At 33.6% G+C, this 19,680-nt stretch overlaps 5 protein-coding genes across 6 annotated transcripts in view; 4 read left to right on the forward strand and 1 right to left on the reverse strand.

Moving 5' to 3' along the window:
- Positions 1 to 18,088, reverse strand: part of LOC108557530 — a 38,693-nt gene extending 20,605 nt beyond the window's left edge. Inside the window, exon 1 of the transcript XR_001890862.1 lies at positions 18,039 to 18,088. The gene's annotated coding sequence lies outside the window, so the exon portion shown is untranslated. The remainder of the gene's footprint in view (positions 1 to 18,038) is intronic.
- LOC108557522 (elongation of very long chain fatty acids protein AAEL008004-like) lies at positions 5,600 to 14,870 on the forward strand. Its single transcript, XM_017914056.1, has 8 exons — positions 5,600 to 6,196; positions 11,607 to 11,675; positions 12,653 to 12,843; positions 13,458 to 13,538; positions 13,601 to 13,763; positions 13,822 to 13,958; positions 14,019 to 14,198; positions 14,278 to 14,870. Exons 2-8 carry the CDS (start codon positions 11,615 to 11,617, stop codon positions 14,455 to 14,457), a joined length of 993 nt encoding a protein of 330 aa, XP_017769545.1. The 5' UTR covers positions 5,600 to 6,196; positions 11,607 to 11,614; the 3' UTR covers positions 14,458 to 14,870.
- On the forward strand, positions 15,681 to 17,055 carry LOC108557524 (elongation of very long chain fatty acids protein 4-like). The gene is made up of 6 exons (XM_017914058.1): positions 15,681 to 15,923; positions 15,982 to 16,250; positions 16,313 to 16,369; positions 16,423 to 16,537; positions 16,594 to 16,721; positions 16,784 to 17,055. The coding sequence occupies exons 1-6, from the start codon at positions 15,866 to 15,868 to the stop codon at positions 17,009 to 17,011; spliced, it is 855 nt and encodes a 284-aa protein (XP_017769547.1). The 5' UTR covers positions 15,681 to 15,865; the 3' UTR covers positions 17,012 to 17,055.
- Positions 17,365 to 18,173, forward strand: LOC108557529 (protein-lysine N-methyltransferase EEF2KMT). 2 transcript variants are annotated; one of them, XM_017914064.1, is made up of 4 exons: positions 17,365 to 17,509; positions 17,577 to 17,868; positions 17,930 to 18,006; positions 18,050 to 18,173. In XM_017914064.1, the coding sequence occupies exons 1-4, from the start codon at positions 17,435 to 17,437 to the stop codon at positions 18,080 to 18,082; spliced, it is 477 nt and encodes a 158-aa protein (XP_017769553.1). In that variant the 5' UTR covers positions 17,365 to 17,434; the 3' UTR covers positions 18,083 to 18,173. The 2 variants fall into 2 exon arrangements, with proteins under 2 accessions (XP_017769553.1, XP_017769554.1); XM_017914065.1 differs by having other exon boundaries at positions 18,065 to 18,173.
- Positions 18,174 to 18,512: 339 nt separating this feature from the next.
- The window catches only part of LOC108557518 (MICAL-like protein 1), a 29,140-nt gene continuing 27,972 nt past the window's right edge, over positions 18,513 to 19,680 (forward strand). Inside the window, exons 1-2 of the mRNA XM_017914050.1 lie at positions 18,513 to 18,544; positions 19,586 to 19,622. The gene's annotated coding sequence lies outside the window, so the exon portion shown is untranslated. The remainder of the gene's footprint in view (positions 18,545 to 19,585; positions 19,623 to 19,680) is intronic.

Here is a 19,680-nt window from a genome sequence, read left to right on the forward strand (position 1 = left end):
CATTATTATAATTGTTATTGTTAATAGAGAAAAAAAATGGTTGTTGGGATTTTGATTGACACCGCTTTCCATACATATTCTATCTTTAATAATAATGTTCAATAGTCGCCTGTATCACGAAAATTCAATACGAGTTGTTTCGATCCTAAAAACGAAAGGGCTAGAAATAATAATTGATATAAATCTCTTTCTTAAAAAAATGTTCTACTGTGACTGGTGTATGGCGTCGACAAGACGCAGCTTAGCGTAGACAAGCTCTCACAGATAGGAGCTATTTATTTTATTTTAAAATAAATACTAAAGATTCTAGATTTAGTCCATACAATCCTAAAAATAAACATTAATTAATAGTGAATTAATAAAAAAACTTAAGCATAAATTTCTGATGAAAAATTTAGCGGTGCAAGTTTGTATTCTTCTTCGGCTTATGCTTACGTGCATATAATTTTTTGTTGCAATAGATCTCCCTCATTAACAAACTCTCTTTCATGCTTTAATATAATATTGATGCCACGTATGTATTCCCAAAATAACTTATGAATAATTAATTCTAATAAATTTTCTATAAATTTCGAACGTCGGGATTTCGATAGACGGGATTTCGGTTGTCGATCTTGCGATTGCCACCGGATTAAAACATTGTGATGGAAAATAATGTATTTTTTTTTAATAATATACTATGCAAATTTAACGTAGTACTGAAATTTCGTAGTACAGGTGGCTGTTTAGTTAGTTCGTTATCCTGATTTATAAATTTCATTCCATTGACAGCTTCTTTGGCTTCGTGCCATTGTTGCAAATTTTTCGATTTCATAGTAACTGCTTTCAATATATTATACTTATCTTTAAATTTTAATAAACCTAGATTCTAACTGTCAAACAATTCATTTAAAAAGCCACATAACACAGATGTACCAATTGAATTTGCCAAGGCCTCTGCAAAACCAGTGGCTCATGAAGGATTCATAAGTCTGGAAAACTTCGGTCTAAAATTATGCAGCTTTCACGATTCATTATTTCATTATATCGTATACTACCATCTCTACATCAAACGTACTTTAATGAATGTAACCAAAGTTACATGGAGGTTTTAATATAGTATAAACTTCTTTATTGAACTAAACTAAAATACCTAGTGCATCCACCCAAAATATTATAAATTCAGTCAATTCCGCTTAATTCCGTTCTTTACGATTTGTCCCTAATAAGCGGCTGCTCCGATGAACCGGTGTCCCAATTAAACGGAATTGGCTGTTTATCGGTTCGGATCAAAATCCCGACACTTTATTTTCATATTTAGACATAAAACAAATTAATTTACAAATGAGCGTTATTATTTACTACGTGATTAAAAAATGAATATCGATATTCTATTCATCAGAGTAAATCCTGTGTTTTATCGAAACCGTGTTTTGTACTTACGCAAAATTAAAACAACCGAGTTAATTAACCATTAGACTCATGAACATTTGCAAAAATGAATATTTGTGAAATTATTTCTTCACAAAAACATTCGGGGAATTTGATATTGTCGGGATTTCGATAAAGACCCAAATTTAGAGGTTTTTAGTCTCCGAACAGACAGCATAATATTTGAATTATTTCTTTACTTAAGCGCATATTTTGCATAATTGCAGTCATGCTTTGTTTACATTCCAGTCCTCTCACATACGTAAATTGATGGTTCAAGGATTCAAAAAATATGCGAATTGTCTTACGTACCTTATATATTTGGAGACCAAAAATTGGGTCTCGTATTTTTTTAACAGGTCGCAAAATAACAGCTGTCACGTTATGTCAAAGCAAAGAAGTGATGAAATACTCTTAACAATTGGGTCGTAGGTAAACTATAAACAAATATGTTGGTACGCACAGTAAAAACGTTTGTTAAAATAACTTATTTAATATGTTTACGTGAATTTGAACCCTAGGAGTTATATGAGATCTTGGCGTACTGATCGGATCAGATAAAAACTTTGATTATAGCTCAATTAACAATATCATTCGTATAATATCAATCTCGGATATTTGTTCTTCTGTGTTATTTGCATAATTATATGATTTATAACAAATGTATAAAGGATATAACTGTCACTGCTGATATATAAATTATTTTCGCAGTTTCTCTCAGTCAATTAAATTATAATGTGAACATTTTAATAATTGAAGCATTTAAATTAAAAAATATGACGAATGTGAATATTAATTGCAAATAATGGTTAGTAATTTGTTATTTCTTTAATATTTCAAAAAAATACGTATCTACAGTTTTTTCATAATTTAATTCTAAAATCATTTAAAAAAAAACTGAAGATTTTTTACGGACGTGCACCATCTTCAAAGCACATGCGGTCGATTTCTAATCGAAACTGAAAACGTAGTAAGCGTACGTGAATGCATTCGAAAAAAAATGTAAAAAAAACTTTCCAATCGAAAATTTTAATTATTCTCATTCGCCCTATGTGTGTAGAGATGTAATGAATAGGTTTCATTAAGCTGTGTCGTCAATGATTTCTGTTTAGACGTGAATTTACGCATTTTCGAGTGTCCAAAGATCGAGAAGCAAATACACAAAGATGTTATTTAACGTCACTGAGAATTCCACATCTCAGGACGACCTTCGTGTCTTACGTAAGCGAAAAAATATGAAGAAGAAAAAAAAACCTGAGGGGAAACAAGGAGTTCGGCTGGACGTGAAAGCGACCAACGAAATTAATCAAAATCGGAGCGCGATTCTTTCGAGAGTGAAAGCCGGATGATGCGATTCAAACGTAGAATTAGAGCTCAAACAATTGCATTTCTTCCCTGCAGTCTGTCGTTTTTTTTTCTCTCTGTTACACTATTCGTTATCTAACGCCGTTGTGCTTCAGTTGTTTCTCTTACGTAACTCAAATTAATCGATAAAAAAAAATGTTTTTTTTTCTAATAAAAAACAATTGCACGCAACATTGAAATTATTAATGAAATTATTTATATGCACTTTACAAGTTGTACTTGGACAATTGATTTCCGTTGAAACAATTGTATTATATTAATAAACATTAATTAATGTATTTTTCTAGCGGCGTGTGCGTATTGCTTTGTTATTGAAAATATTTCTAAACGGCATAAATGATTCAATTTTTACAGTAGCATAGTTTTGCAAAATACAGGGTTAAGGTTAATCGACTAAAAATATGCGTTATGAACATGCATTTCAATTGTATCTAGATCAGCGTTTTCTATCGGAATTATGTATTAAAATTCCGACTATATCAAAGTCGCGACTGTATCAAAATCCCGACAATCCTCAGTTTGTGGTGTCCACTAATTACTATTATAATTGTTATTGTTAATAGAATTTTCTCTATTAACAATAACAATTATGTTTTTATAAAGTCTCTTAGTCTATACGCCATGCGTGAATTTGTCTTTGTATGCGGGGTTTTTTTGTTAATAAAAATTCCTGTTTTGTTTCCTTTTCTGAATAATAATATTCGTATTATTATTCAATTTAAAAATTTTATTATAGAATTTTTATAAAGTCAGGATTTCGGTTGTCGAGATTGAACCGGTTTTTTTTACATGTGTGGCCTATCCTAGCACAGTATTTTTTTTTTATTGGACCATCAAACTTTTAGGGGTGGCTCTAGACTTTAGAGCAGTGTTTCTAAAACTTTTGACATCTGTGTACACCTTCAATTATTATCGTAAGACTGAGTACCCCAATGACATATACTTCAACAACAATCAAAATATATTTTTTTCCCTGTTTTAGTACATAAATAAAATAATAATAAATAGAAAATACTATAAAATTAATAAAAGTTTTATTATAAATAACATTTATTATAATCAATGAGAAGGATGAAATTATTTATGTCGAGACGACAGATAATTGTTACTTTTAATCTGAGATGAGGTTCCACATTCAAAAGCCTGTTTCTTTTTTTTTGTAGACAAATGCTAAAAAAAAGCAGCTTCACATAGAGTTGTAAAAGGCAACATATCTTTCAGGACTTTCTATGTTAAAACAGGATACACATGTTGCATTTGAAATATGTTTGATATTACTGAAACAAATTCCAACAATTGCTCTTCATATCTTACCTATTCAATATTTTTGTTTAAATTAGGAAAATAGTTTTTCAGGCCCATTTGTAAGTTTTCTAAATGCTGTGTTATACATTTCAGAGTATCAGCATCAAGTTGTTATAAACTTATGAAGATAAATTTTAATGTTAGGGATGAAAAGTATATTTAGTCAGAATTATCAAAAGCATCGCGGTCAAAAACTAAAAAAAAATAAACTAACATACGATAAATATTTTTAGACAAATGCCCCAAATAATGTTAATCGAGTGCCCGAAACGGTGTCGAGAGCCACCAAAAAGCCCCTGTATGGGCAGCCGACAAACGAATTTTAAAAACTGATATTTCTGATATAAAGGGACTTATTTTCGTTTATTAAGAAATTTGTTTATGTCATATTTTAAAATATTAATAGTAGATCGTGATTTCAAACTTGTATTAATTGGTTAGAGCCCTAGTCCCGAAACTGTTTTAGTCTAGGGCTCCCAAACAATACTAGTCGAGGTCTTGCAAACAGCGTTAGGACTGGTCCGCTCCTATATAAGTTTCCATATTAATAATAAATGAAACAAGTTTTGTCGGCAATTTTCTCGTTTCGTTGAATTAGCCTCTACTCTGATACTTTTTTATTCTAATTACTATGCGTTTGGTTGAAACGTCAATGTAATTAAAATAGTTTAAAGTCTATTCCGAATATCCGCTACTTTTAGACAATGTGTTTTTGCCAGTGTTTTTCAAATTTTTGGATCACGGACCACTTTTGCACTTACACATTTTAAAGGACCCCCGAAGAATGGATATGTATAGAAAAATATCCCGTTGTCGTCAATTTTTCTGCGACCCCCCAAATATTTTTCGTGACCCCCCACTTTGAGAATCACTGGTTTATGCGATGAAAACTTTTGCCAAAACTCCAGAAAAGCTTATACAATATTTTTAAAATGATAATTATTGATGAGTCGTTTATAATTATTCATGCAGCGTGCTGGTTAATTATGTAAAATTAAATCTGCATTCCTGTTTTCTTTCCGTTTGTTTGGTTAATAAGTTTGCAGTTCAAAGTTGCAATGATTTTCCGAAGTTTGTAATTATACAAATGTTTTAATTAAAATATTATTATTTTAGTTGTAATTTGCTTAAAAATTAGCGAAAGTCACTTTTGTTTTCTCTTTGTTGCTTTTTTATTGAGCGTATATATAATGTAATTAAGTGTGTTTCTTTCTTTTTTTTAGGTGGCTAATTTTCATTGATCGCAGAGCCGAGGTAAATGTGACCCAGTTTCGGGGTTGAAGAGATATGGGGCGAGGATGGATGTGGTTGGGAAATAGCGAAGAAGTGGCGGCCTGTAGTGGTAGTAGTCCTGAGATCATCGTCGCGTTAGAAGTTAGTGTACCAACTCAACAACAGGTAGGTAGGAAGGAAAAAAAAAAGGTGTGCATGGGATTAGCAAACGGTGAACCTCTTCTGCGCCGAATCCATTGGCAGGTCGTACGAGTCGCGAGCTTCCGCCGTCGGCCCGAAACTCTATATATAAACCGGCTGGAAAGGCGAAGCCAACCTAACCCAAAACTATATACTAAAACAGAGTCCTCCGAAGTGGCCGAGTACGAACGGTGGTGCTGCATAAAAGTCGACGGCTCGATACTTTGCTGGATGAGAGACACGCCTTTCGAGCGGCCACCGAAAACCAACAGCTCGAATACTCCGGGCCCAAGGATCGACATAGGAAACATGCGGTTGTGCTTATTGACCAAGTGAACTACCACTACCTGCATACAATATATATACACCGTCAGCACCAGCTCTCCCGACTAACCGAAAACATCTGCATCGGCGAGTGCCAAGGAACAACCGCGAAGGGCGAGTCCAATAAGACCATCCAATCCTAACAATCCTTCACCTTCTTTCAATGCATTAAAAAAGAGCAAAGACACATAAAGATTCCGAATCTAATTTTAAAGTAGTCTCCGTGTCCGATCGCGAATCCAATCTATTTCTTTCTCTCTAATTCTATACGCTGCATTTGCCGCTTCCTCCTTTTCCCGTTATCCCTCTATACAAAATTTAAAAAAACCCGTATAGTGGGACCTTCTTTTTGTCTGTTAAATCCAGCAAAGAAACTTTGGTGAGTAGAACTTTATTGATTATTACATTACAAACGCGCGCCCCTCGTGACTCGGCCATCCGCGACCTCATTCACTACAAAAATATACACACGCATGAATCGGTACATACTTCTTTTTTTTTAAGTCCTGCCACCAAAACATGTACATCATCATCTAATCACATACAAACCGGAAACGGAAGTCTGTGAACCGTTCGTCGAGTATCAGCGGTTCAATTCACAAATTCACCAATGTTGTTATTATGCAATTGCTTCGATCAACAACACTTCAAAAAAATACCTGTTGGAAATGCATATATAATTAATCATTTGAATTAGACATATGACTTGCATTAATAAAAAAATAATGTTCAATGCAAGTTCCAATTTGAAACAATGTCATTTATTCTAATAGTTTTCGATTTCTTTCCATATTGTACAATAACATTTGGATATTTAATCGAATTAACCAAAATATGTTTAGAAATTTCATATTGTACAAATATTTAAATAATCAATCAAAGTCAAAATAAATTTGACATTTCATAAAAGAACATCATAATTTAAATTGAAGTTGTTTTTGTTTCTACGTTTTAACGTTCAAATAGTCAAGTAGTTTAATTTACGTTGAAGTTGTTTCTATAATTATTTAGAACTAAACATGATTTATATATTTATGATTAATGCTTTTGCATTACTAATATTGTCATAATTAAAATTTATGTTAAATAAGGCAAAAGCAAAAACATTTTATTATATAAGGTGTAGCATATCTATAATCTCTTTTGTCGCTCTTGTATCGTGTCTAACTGTCCGGTAGGTTCTCTGCATTGTTTCTTGTGTATTGTCCTTCTGTATTGGCTCTTGTGTCTCGTACTCGTTATACTATAAGTATACTATATGTATTCTGTGTTTCTCTTTTTGTGTTATTAACTATCTGTGATGTCCTCAAATAAACATATGTGTGAATACCGCCATTGTGGAACTAGATTTTGCTACCCTTTGAAGATTCATCTACGATCTATATAATCGAGCATCTCCAAAGCATTTTAAAAGGAAACTCGTTTCACTTTTAAATAATAAACAAAATTTATTGTATAATAACATATTATCTTTCTAAATTTTATCTAAATTATCTTTCGTTTAAAATTAAAAAAATATTTATAGTTTGAAGTATATTTTAATTTAACTTAAATTTGTGTCTATATTATAGAACTAAGTGAAATAACAAATTCACTTCGTCGTTTACCCGTGTAATTAATTACTAGATAATTAACGATGATTAACTAATATAGACCTCGTTCATTAATTTAAGTTTATTTGATTATACGTTAAACTGTATAAATTCCAATTTGAACATCATTTAGGGTTAATATGTGATGTTCGTACAATTGAAGCAATTGTGTACAGAAGGTGTCGACTGTAACGAGCCTAAATAAGTGGGCATAAGATAAACAAAATATTTGGTGAATCACGCTTTATTTTGTACATTTTTTTTATGTAATGTAATTTGTGGATGGTCTGACTCGATATCTTAATTCACCGTAAATTCCGATTCCTTATCATCTCGGAATTTGTGTATTTGCCGCGATGACTAATAATAGATTCGACAACGTTGCCAATAACTGATATATAACTATTTTTGTATATTGTTATTAATATCCGCATTGTTTTATCCATTTACACTAAATTAATAAAAAAAAACATGTTTAAAATGTAACACAATGTTTTCCTTAAGCGGAATGTTAATTTCGCTTTTATTATAATTAAATTAAAGTGTTTATCCGTTTACGTAACGCTAAATTGCAAATTTAATGTAGTCGTTTACAAAATATGACACTTTTTCTTACATTTTATTTAATGTTTACGTGAATTCGTAAAATTAATGTAAATGAGATTCTAACGTATACATTATATTTTTGTTAATAGCAGGGGAATCAATCAGGAAAGTTAAGAACGTTCAAGGTGTCTCCAAAATTAATTAATTACTTCAAGTCAAGTCAATTACTACTACTTGATTTCATTTCATTTAATCGTGAATTCAATAAATTTTCGTTTCGAGTATAAAATGAAATTTATTATTTTCCAAACACAATGCTTGCTTTTGTCCTGCTTTTCATTTTACAACAAATAGAGAATAATGGGTTTTCGTTATCGAATCGGGGGCTTTTCCGTGCTATTGTTTTCAGTTCTTGTGAGAAGTCGACAAATTATCAATAATAACCTGTCAATACCGATCATTGACACTTCATGCACCTTTGATTGTCATCATGAAGTCAATCAACTATGATAATATGTAATATTTGGATTGTTTTATTGATGTTTACTACGCATTAGAAACAAAAAATAACATTGTTTTTCTTTTAATTGTGTTAAATCTAAAATAAAACGTTGTCATTGATTTGTTTTCTTGGAACGTTTAAATAATGGACAAAAACAACTTATTTTGACATATTGGTTTTATTTATTAGAATTGTCTATTTGAAGTTTATTTATATACAATTTTAATTAATTTATTGATATTTAATATTGTAATTAATGTTGTACATTTGCAGAAGTCATTACGTATTGATTAATCAGCATTGCGTTTTGTATGGAATCGATCCTGTTTTTCTTCTATCACGCAATTGACAAATTGGTCTTGTTAATTTAAAAAGTGTATATGTGATGCAAATAGATCAATATTATCTTCACATCGCACTTTGGTATTCCGGTCTAAAGTCTAACCGGTTACTGCATACGTCCGCATAGATCAAATTGCGTGCAAAATAAAAGATTTTTCCGTAATTATGATAATCACCGATCGATGTCAATACAAAAAAATAAATTAATTAAAAGCGTCGTGTTGTCTTCATTTGGAATGTGAGTCGCGTCCAGGACGAAAGACGCATAGGAAGTCTCCTAGCTCGTAATAAATATGTGCGCCACGTGAACGCAATTCCGTTTCCATAGTCACCCGGGAAGGCGGGAAACACATTTCACCAGCAACTGTTAACTGCTTCTTCTTATTCTTCCTCGAGTGACCTAACTGTTCACGCCTGGCCGGGGATTTCCTGGCGAAGAAATTCATTACGAAAAAAGTTATTTTCTCTTTTCTCACAACATCAATTCATATTTTTTTTTTGACTCACTCTCTTTTATTTTGCAGTCTTTCGCCAAACCGACAGAAAAAAAATAGAATAGACGCAGTGTAAATAATAATGTCTAATGGACGAATTTACTTCACTTTCTAATGGTTTCATAATTGGCGAAAGAATTGTTTTGTCCGCGCAATTGTTTAATGATGACGGATTATCAAACTACAGGAAATAAATGTTATTTGATGATTTTCCATAAATTTAATAGTTGAATATTGCATAAAGTTAAACTATTAGCATACTTGCTCGTCACTTTGCAGCAGAAAATAATGCTTCTTGCATTAACTTGATTTGTTTTTATTTAATTTTCATTTGTCCATTGTTTGTTTAATGACGTTTCGTTTCTGTATATTTATTTTGTTTATTTTTTCATTTCCGTTGCATAACAACGAGTTAGTGACGACATGTGCAAAACAAAAGAAACCCACTTTCTGTCAATCCGATTCGATTGAATTGCAACTATATTTTTATTTTATTTTTTTACAATTTTACAGTCAGCGTTCGCTTAACGAACGCGATAATACTTATATAATTATTTATCAAACCTCATTTATCAATATACAGATATCCGTTCGAACGTACAACATTAATCGGATATGTAAAACAAAATAAATCCATTTTCTGTCAATCCTATTCAATTCAATATTTACTTTAAATTTCTTTTTTATAATTTAAATTTTACAATCGGCGTTCGTTTAACGTACGTGATAATAATTATATAATTATTTATCAAACCAACATACAAATATATGTATGAACGTACAACGTTAATGAAAGCATATCTGTATAAACTTCAGGTTGACTTCAGTTTATATCGGATTGATTTATCTAAAACTCGTTTTAGGAAATAATAAATAACATCATGACTGAAATATGAATATGAAGCATAAGTGTACGTAAGAACAAATATCGTTACGTTCGTGTGAAGGTATTTACAAAAAAAAATGTAAAATAAGTGAAGCATTTATCTGATTAACGTACTGTATGTTACGTACGTTAATCGTTTATAAAAAACTAGTGTTTGGTTTTTGTTTTCCAATCGAAGAAGTGTTCGCACGCATTGTCCATACTATGAACTAGAAAGAGTCGCGAAGGAGGAAGGATCGGGAATCCAGGTCATCCGTGCAATTCATTTAAAAATATTATTACACATTTTATTCAACACGCTTCGCTATCCTCTTCCTCCGTTTGCTTTCCCTCCCGTTTGAATAAGAAAACTACGCGAAGGAATAGAATAAAATAACAACCTAATAGTTGATTACCGTTTGTAATTATTTAGATTTAATATATATTCACAGCGGTTATTTATAAAACAAGGTTGGCAATTCGTTCAAATTAATTCCAGCCCCAATTAGTGCCGCCAATCTCCAGGAGGAGGCGATCCAGTTCCATTTAATTAAGTACTAACCATTTATATTATGATTAACAATGGTTGGTTTTTGTAACTACGTGATCAATTCCTTTAGTTTTTTTTTGGTTTTGCTGGATTTACGTCAATACAATTGGAATGTTGTGGAATTTCGGTATATGGAAAATTAATTTAAATAGTTGGTCACAAGAAAGTGCCGCTGGTACGTGAGACTATGACGCGCATTGTCAATGATAATGATGGATTTTGTTTCCGATCGGGGTCATCGAAATGAAATTTAGAATAATATTCGGAGATATGCTAATACCCAGCACAATCCAATACTTCCTCTTTGAATTACAATTTCTGAATTTAATAAATAAACTTGTTTTTATTTTCTTTCACTATTAAGTTAAAAAAGACAAAGTTCAGCCTATTAAATATTTAAATCCACGATTTTCGTGTAAATTTTAATCCGTTATTTTTCTTTTCAATTGTTTATTTTCATGAGAAACAATGAGCATGTAGATCAAGGTGAACTTTACTATAAAGTGCACACGTGTGTGTTTATGTGATCAACATTACTATTATTTAGTTTTTTTTAGTTTTCATCATTACATTTAGATTGAGGAGATGGGATTTTTTATGCGGCGATGGACGCAGGACGACCTCTTAATTTATTTCTTGGCCTTGCCAGACCCGTCCTCTTCTCTCGCAGCGCACTTGCCTTATTGAGAGCAATAAAGATACCAATTGCCATTGACATGGATACTGAATACTGTAGTATCCTTCGAAAGTGATTCATATTGTATAACCGCAGAGAAATTCGTTTATCTCCCTTGCATAATAATGAAACAACTGAAATTACTCATTCACTTATACTCTAATATTCCATAATTTATATATCTTTTGCATCAATTATAATTTTACTCTTTTTTTGTTGCAGATACAAAGATGGCGCACCTAGTCACAGAGATCATCGACAAGTACCATGACATCCTAGACAACAAAAGTGGTGAGTTTTCGGTCTGCTTCACGGTGTTGTTGTTCGTCCCCATTTAGAAATTATCCTTGACACCGAGACTATTTATTTGTACGTTCGACTTTCTTCTTTTCGCCGGTTGCGCAAACAGGGAAAATGAAAGAAAACGACGTGCCCGTCGACCGTTGCGACATCCACGTGCGTTTGCAAAACACGAAGACTCCTCGCAACTTAACAATAAAGAAAAGAGAAGTACAAAAACAAACGAATAAAAAGACAAATATTCGATTGCACACAGCAAACTACAGCACCGAGGAACCTCAAAGAGATATATCATCATGTAACGAAAATAACTGATTATCGAGTTGTCGCAATAATTTAGTCGAAAAATAAGTATAGGTGTTAAAATAAACTTAATGTGTACACAAGCAAGTCATAAAAAAAATTATGGTTTTATTTATTAACTTTTAAATTAAACAAATTAATATGTATTAACACTTCAGTCGAAATAAATTTTATAAATTTACAATATTTTATGAATTTTCAAATTATGTATGACATATCTAGTTTCTGCACAATTACGGTATTCACGCAATTATTATCTTATTTATTGAATTTACTGACAAATTTTATCCATCTAATGTTCAATTTTGTTTGCATAAATCAAGAGAATTATATCTTGTAACTCGATAACTGAAAACTGTATTTGTATCTATGGTTACTTGTTGATTAACCAAATATATTGTGTATGGAATTATAAATAATACTGGACTATTTATTTATGATTAGATAACATTTTTGATTGAAGATAGTATTGATTAATATGAAAACATTATTACGTAGTCAAAAATGCAGCTGATTAAAAAAAAAACGTTTATCAATCTTGTTGTTGTTGTTTTTTTATAACATTATGTTGGAAATAAAGATTCGTTTGAGAGAAAGTGAAAGGTGGTGCATTCAATTTTTTGTTTGTTTGTTTTCTCCTGTAATTATAAGTTGAATTGTTTTAGATCCGAGGGTGAGCGATTGGCCGATGATGTCCAGTCCGATCCCGACGTTGGCGATTTGCATGTTCTACGCCTATTTTTCCAAAGTGCTGGGACCAAAGATTATGGAAAATCGGAAACCGCTCAACCTGAGGAACGTCCTGATCGTCTACAACTGCGTCCAGACCATATTCAGCGCTTGGATATTCTACGAGGTATATATCATCATGCGAAGAGTCTAATTAGGATATGGCGACTCTCGACTAATTTGCATAGCTCATAATTCGCGACGCGTTCCGTCTGCAGGCAAATTGCGCGCAAATCCGTCGAGCGATTAACATTATCCGATTTCATCCGTAACTTACGTAACGACGTTGCCCATAGCCATAATGGACATTCGTTGTTAGCAAGGATTTTTTCGCAAATAATGTCTATCTACTAATTATTTTGAAATGATACGACTTTGCCCATGGCCATAATGGACATTCGCTGTTAGCAAGGATGTTTTCGGAAAAACAATGACTATCTTTTCTTTAATATGCAATGATATGGGCAACTTACGTAACGATGTTGCCCATTGCCATAATGGACGTTTGTTGTTAGCTAGGATATTTGCGCAAAAACAATGTCTATCTCTTATTTAATATGAAATGATCTCATATTTGAGGAGACAATATTGCTACAATACTTACATTAAGGAGGACTCTAATTGTCTGGCGGAGGTGCGCGAAATTTAACACACTCCGTGACGCATTGAAATGCCGAATATATTATTTTCAGTCAATGTTATATGCTTGAATATGTTTTAACATTTTATGCTTATTTTCAGTACTTGATGAGCGGATGGTGGGGCAGCTACAGTTTCAGATGCCAACCTGTGGATTACTCAACAAGTGATATGGCCATGAGGGTGCGTTTCTGCAGCACGAAGATATGTTACGAAATTCACATATTTTCTTATACCACTTTCAGATGGCGAATACGTGCTGGTGGTACTACTTCTCCAAATTCACCGAGTTCTTCGACACGCTCTTCTTCATCCTGCGGAAGAAGACCAGCCACGTGTCCACTCTGCACGTCATCCATCACGGCTGCATGCCGTTCTCCGTCTGGATGGGAATGAAGTTCGCACCAGGTAACGTTTATTTCATTTTCTATTTTGTTCGGTACTTACAAGGAATCTTGTTTCTCAGGTGGTCACAGCACGTTCTTCGCATTGCTCAACACCTTTGTGCACATCGTCATGTACTTCTACTATATGATAGCCGCGATGGGTCCGAAGTACCAGAAGTTCATCTGGTGGAAGAGGTACCTGACCACCTTCCAAATGGTAATCTCCAATCATACAATGTTATTGGATAATCTTTATATTTGAATTTGCAATGCTCAGGTTCAATTCGTTGCAATCTTCACGCATCAATTCCAATTGCTCTTCACCGAGTGCAATTACCCGAAGATCATCATGGTATGGATCGCGCTTCACGGCGTGATGTTCCTCTTCCTCTTCTCCGACTTCTACAAGGTCAAGTACAGGAAGGAGAAGCCCGACAAGAATTCCGGCGCATGCATGGTGAGTGAGCGCTTCCCATCGCCAATTAAGTTAAACTCGTATCATTTGAACTGATTATTAAATAACCGTCCATTCACAGCCGGTGCTGGACGACGAGAAGCAGTCGAAGAACGGCAAGCACGCGCGCAACGGCTCCTTGAGCAGCTCCTACGTGCAGACAGAATTCTCCAAAGCCTATCAACCGTGCTATTCCAACGGCGTGAACAACGGCTTCGTCAGTCAAGAGGTAAAGCACCGCAACGGCAGGAAGATCGAATGATGAGTTCCAGAAGAAAGAAGGAAAGAAATAAGGAAGAAAGATGAAGAAGAAGAAAAAAACTATTAATATTATGTTGTTGTTATTTTCGTTTTAGTTCTCTTTTTAAACTCTCTTTTTACTTTCTCGAACGGGATTACTACATGATCTTTTAAATTAATTTATATATTTAGGTAGAATTGGTGGAAGCATAGCGCAAATCCATTATTATTTTGTATTATTATTTGTTTTCATTCTTTCAATTAAATTGATAAAAGATGATTAAGAAAAAAAAAACACACACACAAAAAGCACACAGTCATATAAAACACACAAACGAGATAAAAAAAACAAAAAATTAAAATAACATCGAACAATCGGTAACAGCGGCAAAAACAAAATAAAGAAATCTCTCACTCAGGGGCCTGTAAATCTTTTTTTAAAGGTTTTTCTCTCTCTATCATAAGTAATTTATATATGTATATATATATATGCATACAAATACATAATTATATATATATTCATTTTCGCGCGAACAAATCATTTCTGTGAGTACAAGCTGAGCAATAATACAATAATTCTGTTTGATTCTCTTCTCCAAATCTCTCTTCCATCGAACACTCTATTTGTAGGTAGTCTTTTTTACTCTCTTTCTCTGTTTATTTTTTTATTGTCGATTCGAAAGAACCGTTCAGTTTCGTGTTTCGAGCCGTTAGTGCCTATCGTGAAGATGAAGAAAGAAGATGGAAACTTTATAGTGTTTATTTTTTCTTTCGGCAGCTTGATTTGAAAACTTAAAAAAATAACGAAAGCATTTATACACGAACACATTCACAACACAATCTTTGATAATATACATATTTATGTTTTGTTTTGAAACTACTGTACTTAATTTTGTTGTTTTTTTTTTGTATTGTTTATTTAATTATATTATATATATATTTACAGATATAAAAATTGAATTTGCATTGAGTTTATACTGTAATTTCGGAAAGAAGGATAGAAAAAAATGTTTTAAAACTTATTGGAAACAAACAAAAAAAAAACTGTTTTTAAAATACATTGTTTATATATATATAGTGAATTATATGAGGATAAAAAGAAACATTTTGTAAATACTTATTATTATTACTATTATTGATTTCATTAAATTGAGCGAAATATTAATTGATAATTTATATTATTACTATACAGATATATATATATATAAATTGTAAAGTATTTTTGTATATAAATCTCGGAGGAAATGAATCCAAAAATGAAATGCAAAATAGTTATTATTTTTACACCATTTGAATGACAATTCTCCCTGCTTTTGTTAATAATTTTTTAATATGATCAAAGTCGTTTTTGGTAATTTGACGTTGACGTTCCGGTATCAATTATTTATTTATGTCGTGATCAATCATAAAGTTGAGTGTGAAAATTCGCGATGGATTTCCTGGGCCAGTCGATTCCCCCGTTCTTCGAGCGCTACATAGGAAAGCCTGGTGAGAAAGCTTTTCTTTGGTAACTTTTTTCTTGGCTCTAAATGTTGTCTCTTTTGAGATGCGAGGGTTTCGCGATGGGTCCTGCTAAATTCGCCCGCCTACTTGGTGGGCATCGTCACAGGCTACTTCCTGACGCTGCTCACGTTGAACAGACTAATGAAGAACAGGAAGCCCTTCGACTTGCGTCTAGTGATCATCGTGTACAACGCGCTTCAGACGTGCTTTTCCGCGTACATCTGCAAGGAGGTCTTTATGAGTGCCTACCTAGCAGATTACAGCTTATCATGCACGCCAGTCGGCAAGGGTTCCGACGAGTTGGTCGATAGGGTAATACCAATTTTTAAAGATCAAATCTATACTATATAAATACTATATTCCTATAATTATAGATGGCGAACACGTTTTGGTATTTCTATCTATCCAAAGTATTCGATCTTTGCAACACCGTGAATATCCACGCATATAGTTAACGCACATTAGTAACCATATACCTTTACAGGTGTTCTTTGTACTAAGAAAAAGACAAAGGCAACTGAGTTTCCTGCATCTCTACCACCATTCAACGATGATATTCAACTGGTATATAGGATCATTGTATTCGCCAGGCGGACAAGGTAGCTCAAACATAATATTAATTATGCTTTGCAATATGTAATAATATATGTTTCAGCCTTCTTCAGCGTCTTCTGCAATGCCCTAGTGCACGTAATCATGTATCTTTACTATCTTCTTTCTGCGATGGGACCTCAAATGCAAAAGTACCTTTGGTGGAAACGCTACTTGACCCAAATACAATTGGTAAATTTATTTATTAAACAAGAATAATTCTACATTAATTTTTATTCTACATTAATTTTTAGATACAATTCTTTGTGGTAATATTGCATCTGATCGTTGGGATGTACAATAGATGCAAAGCACCATTCTGGTTGAACTGCTTTACCATTGGTTATCTTTTGACTATGGTGGCACTCTTTGCCAACTTCTACAAGGTGGCTTACAAGAGCAAAAGGGGCACTCTGAAGCGGAAACGACGCAAATCGAGAAGCTATGATTTCAAAGCCGGCGGTGATTTCAAATATGACTAAAGTTTTCAGCATTTGTATACCTCGTGTTGCGTTCGTACAATAAATTTGTCCAGTAATTCAAATATATATAATATTTTATTTATTATACTAACACAGCCAAACTTTGAAGATACAGTTTGGCCACTCATGATATAAGCAACGTCTGAATTTTTTTAAATATAAATTTGATATTGCCTATAACAATAGGCAACCAAAGTTACAAAACATTTGTTAAATTTTAAGAAATGTTTATTTTGTGTAAATAAATCGTATTGAAAATATTTATTCGGTTTTATGTTAGCAAATGAAAGTTATTTTCAAGTAAAATAAAGTAATTTTCCATATTTAAAAACTTAAGTACCATCTGTGTAGGAAGCTGGGAACTTATGAGGAAAACAAAAGAAATGGCTAAGCCGTTTTATAGTAGAGCAATCAAACTGGAAGATGTGTGATAAGCAATTGGAAGTAATTAAGAAGCAGTTCTTCTGCGGTGTTCCGGTAACTGAAATTGATTGGAAGGTGAGTGTGCCACATGTAGAGGTAGCATTTGTACGTTGACATTATATGTTATTTGTAATATGTTAAGGATTTCCTAGAACATTTATCGTGGGAGGACCAGGAACTGTTTATTCAGCAAACTGTCGACTCCTCTGATAACATATTACATCCGCTGAGGGTGAGTTATCAGAAGGCGTTTGTGAAATACGTTTTGGATAGGTTAGGGACATCGGAGGCGGTCCACGACGTCGTCTACAACGCTTTCGGCCGACTGGTGGCGACGCCAAATACCGGTGACTCCTTCAAGCATTACCGCGTTTCCGAACAATTGAATTTAATTTTAAAGGAGAACGCCAACTTTATTTCCGAGGGAACTACAGGTAAACAACATTCGTATGGATTAGCATTAAAAAACATTATTTTAGCGTTTTGACATTTTAGGACTTTGTACGTGGCAAGCGGGGATTGCACTAGCCGAGTGGTGTGTGCAAAACCAGGAGATTTTCAAGGGTAAAACGGTAATCGAACTGGGATCTGGGATAGGACTGACCTCGCTAACAGTTGCATCTTGCACAGAAGCTTCGAAAGTCGTAGCCACCGATTGCCATGAATCCGTGCTGGCTAATCTGAAGTACAACATCAAGTTAAACTTCGGGCCCGAGCAGTCGAGGATTACTGCGTTAGCGTTGCCCTGGGAAGCCGTCGAGGACGTTGAAGAGATTGGAGCGGATCTAATTTTGGCTGCCGATGTTGTCTACGATGACTCGCTCTTTGACCCGTTAATTAACGCGGTTAAACAGTTCTTGCGTCACAAACCGCAGACCAAGTGGATACTAGCCTGCACCGAGCGCAATTCGAATACACTCGGCTCGTTTCTTCGGTTATTAGGTTCGTAATGCAATTAAAGTGATAAACTTAAACTGAATCAATTGGGGATACTTTGTTGTAGGTGAAGCCGGTCTGGGTTTCGTTACTTTATCAACACCCGATCAGAAGCACTTCTTGTGGCCTGCAGATCCTCCTGTTCGATTGTACCAAATCTCCCTGTTGGATTGAGTGAGTTACTTTCCAAAAGATAGAAAATATAGATTAGTAAACAATTTGTATGTAGTTTCCTTCTTAGCATTCCCTCCATCATGCTTTTAGTAACTAATACTTGTATTAGTATGTTGTATTAGTTTGTTTTAGCTTTGGTGCTTAAAACGTTGATTCTTTCATTTTTCATATTGTAGGTAAATTATGTTTCAGGTTAGCTTAATCTTAACCTATTTTAGTTCCTTGTAATGTGTCAACAGTCTACTGGATCTCACATCAATTTTGTTATTGAATGTGCATAATTTTCAATACAAATTATGCTAGTTTTTATTATTGATTTTGTGCATTAGCAGTTTTTATTTCTATTTAATAGTTATTTGTACCAGACTGCTAGATATAAATTATTTAAGCACACTAAACATTTTAGAGCTTAAAACAAATATTATAATTGAAATGGACCGTTGCATGGCTCTAATTTAGCACAATCACCGAATTTCAACCACATAACCGGGGCCCTCAATTATATCTCTCAGGAATTACACGTAACTTCCTGCCTCGGAGACCGGAAACGCGCGGCCCGTGACCCCTCGTGACAGTTGTTGCACAGCTTTTTCGGCATTCCAATAGTATAATTCAATTGTTTATTGTTATCTCGTGGAAAAAGGTTTTTCTTTGCGGCGCGCGCGTTCAATTGGAGAGCTTTCTACTCCGTTTTGCGACGGCTTTCCCCATAAACAATAAAGAAACACGCGTTTGTTTGTTTTCTTTAATTTACAATTTATCTGCTTGTCTATTTTCACGCAGCGTTTTGTTCTTTTCTTCGTCCTTATTTTATTATGTTTTTTTGTTTTGTTCCCGCACGACAAGTAGTTTACTGGGGCACGCGCGCTTTTTCTTTGATATATTTTTTTGTTGCAAAAAGTGCCTTTGTCGCCATCAATGCATCGCTCATTCGAGAGATCACGTACATCTCGCCAATTAGTTATAGCCCAATAACAATTTTCTAAACCGCACACGTTTTTAAAGCAATTCAATTGATTTTCTTTTATCACCTCCTTGCAGATTTCCGCCAACTGCGAAGAGATTTACTCCGATCCAGGTAGGAATCAATCGTTTATGCTTCAATTCAAATTAATTCAAGAAAGTGCATGTACGTA

This window comes from Nicrophorus vespilloides, unplaced genomic scaffold (assembly GCF_001412225.1).
Source record: "Nicrophorus vespilloides isolate i.1.1-1 unplaced genomic scaffold, Nicve_v1.0, whole genome shotgun sequence".
In the NCBI taxonomy this organism is placed as follows: Eukaryota; Metazoa; Arthropoda; class Insecta; order Coleoptera; family Silphidae; genus Nicrophorus; species Nicrophorus vespilloides.

Coding starts and splice junctions, on each gene's coding strand:
- LOC108557522 (XM_017914056.1), top strand. CDS start 11,615: ATGGCGCACCTAGTCACAGAGATCATCGACAAGTACCATGACATCCTA. Junction 12,844..13,457: donor GCGCTTGGATATTCTACGAG/GTATATATCATC, acceptor GCTTATTTTCAG/TACTTGATGAGCGGATGGTG. Junction 13,959..14,018: donor ACCTGACCACCTTCCAAATG/GTAATCTCCAAT, acceptor TGCAATGCTCAG/GTTCAATTCGTTGCAATCTT.
- LOC108557524 (XM_017914058.1), top strand. CDS start 15,866: ATGGATTTCCTGGGCCAGTCGATTCCCCCGTTCTTCGAGCGCTACATA. Junction 15,924..15,981: donor GCGCTACATAGGAAAGCCTG/GTGAGAAAGCTT, acceptor GTCTCTTTTGAG/ATGCGAGGGTTTCGCGATGG. Junction 16,722..16,783: donor ACTTGACCCAAATACAATTG/GTAAATTTATTT, acceptor ATTAATTTTTAG/ATACAATTCTTTGTGGTAAT.
- LOC108557529 (XM_017914064.1), top strand. CDS start 17,435: ATGTGTGATAAGCAATTGGAAGTAATTAAGAAGCAGTTCTTCTGCGGT. Junction 17,510..17,576: donor TAACTGAAATTGATTGGAAG/GTGAGTGTGCCA, acceptor TAATATGTTAAG/GATTTCCTAGAACATTTATC. Junction 17,869..17,929: donor TATTTCCGAGGGAACTACAG/GTAAACAACATT, acceptor TTGACATTTTAG/GACTTTGTACGTGGCAAGCG.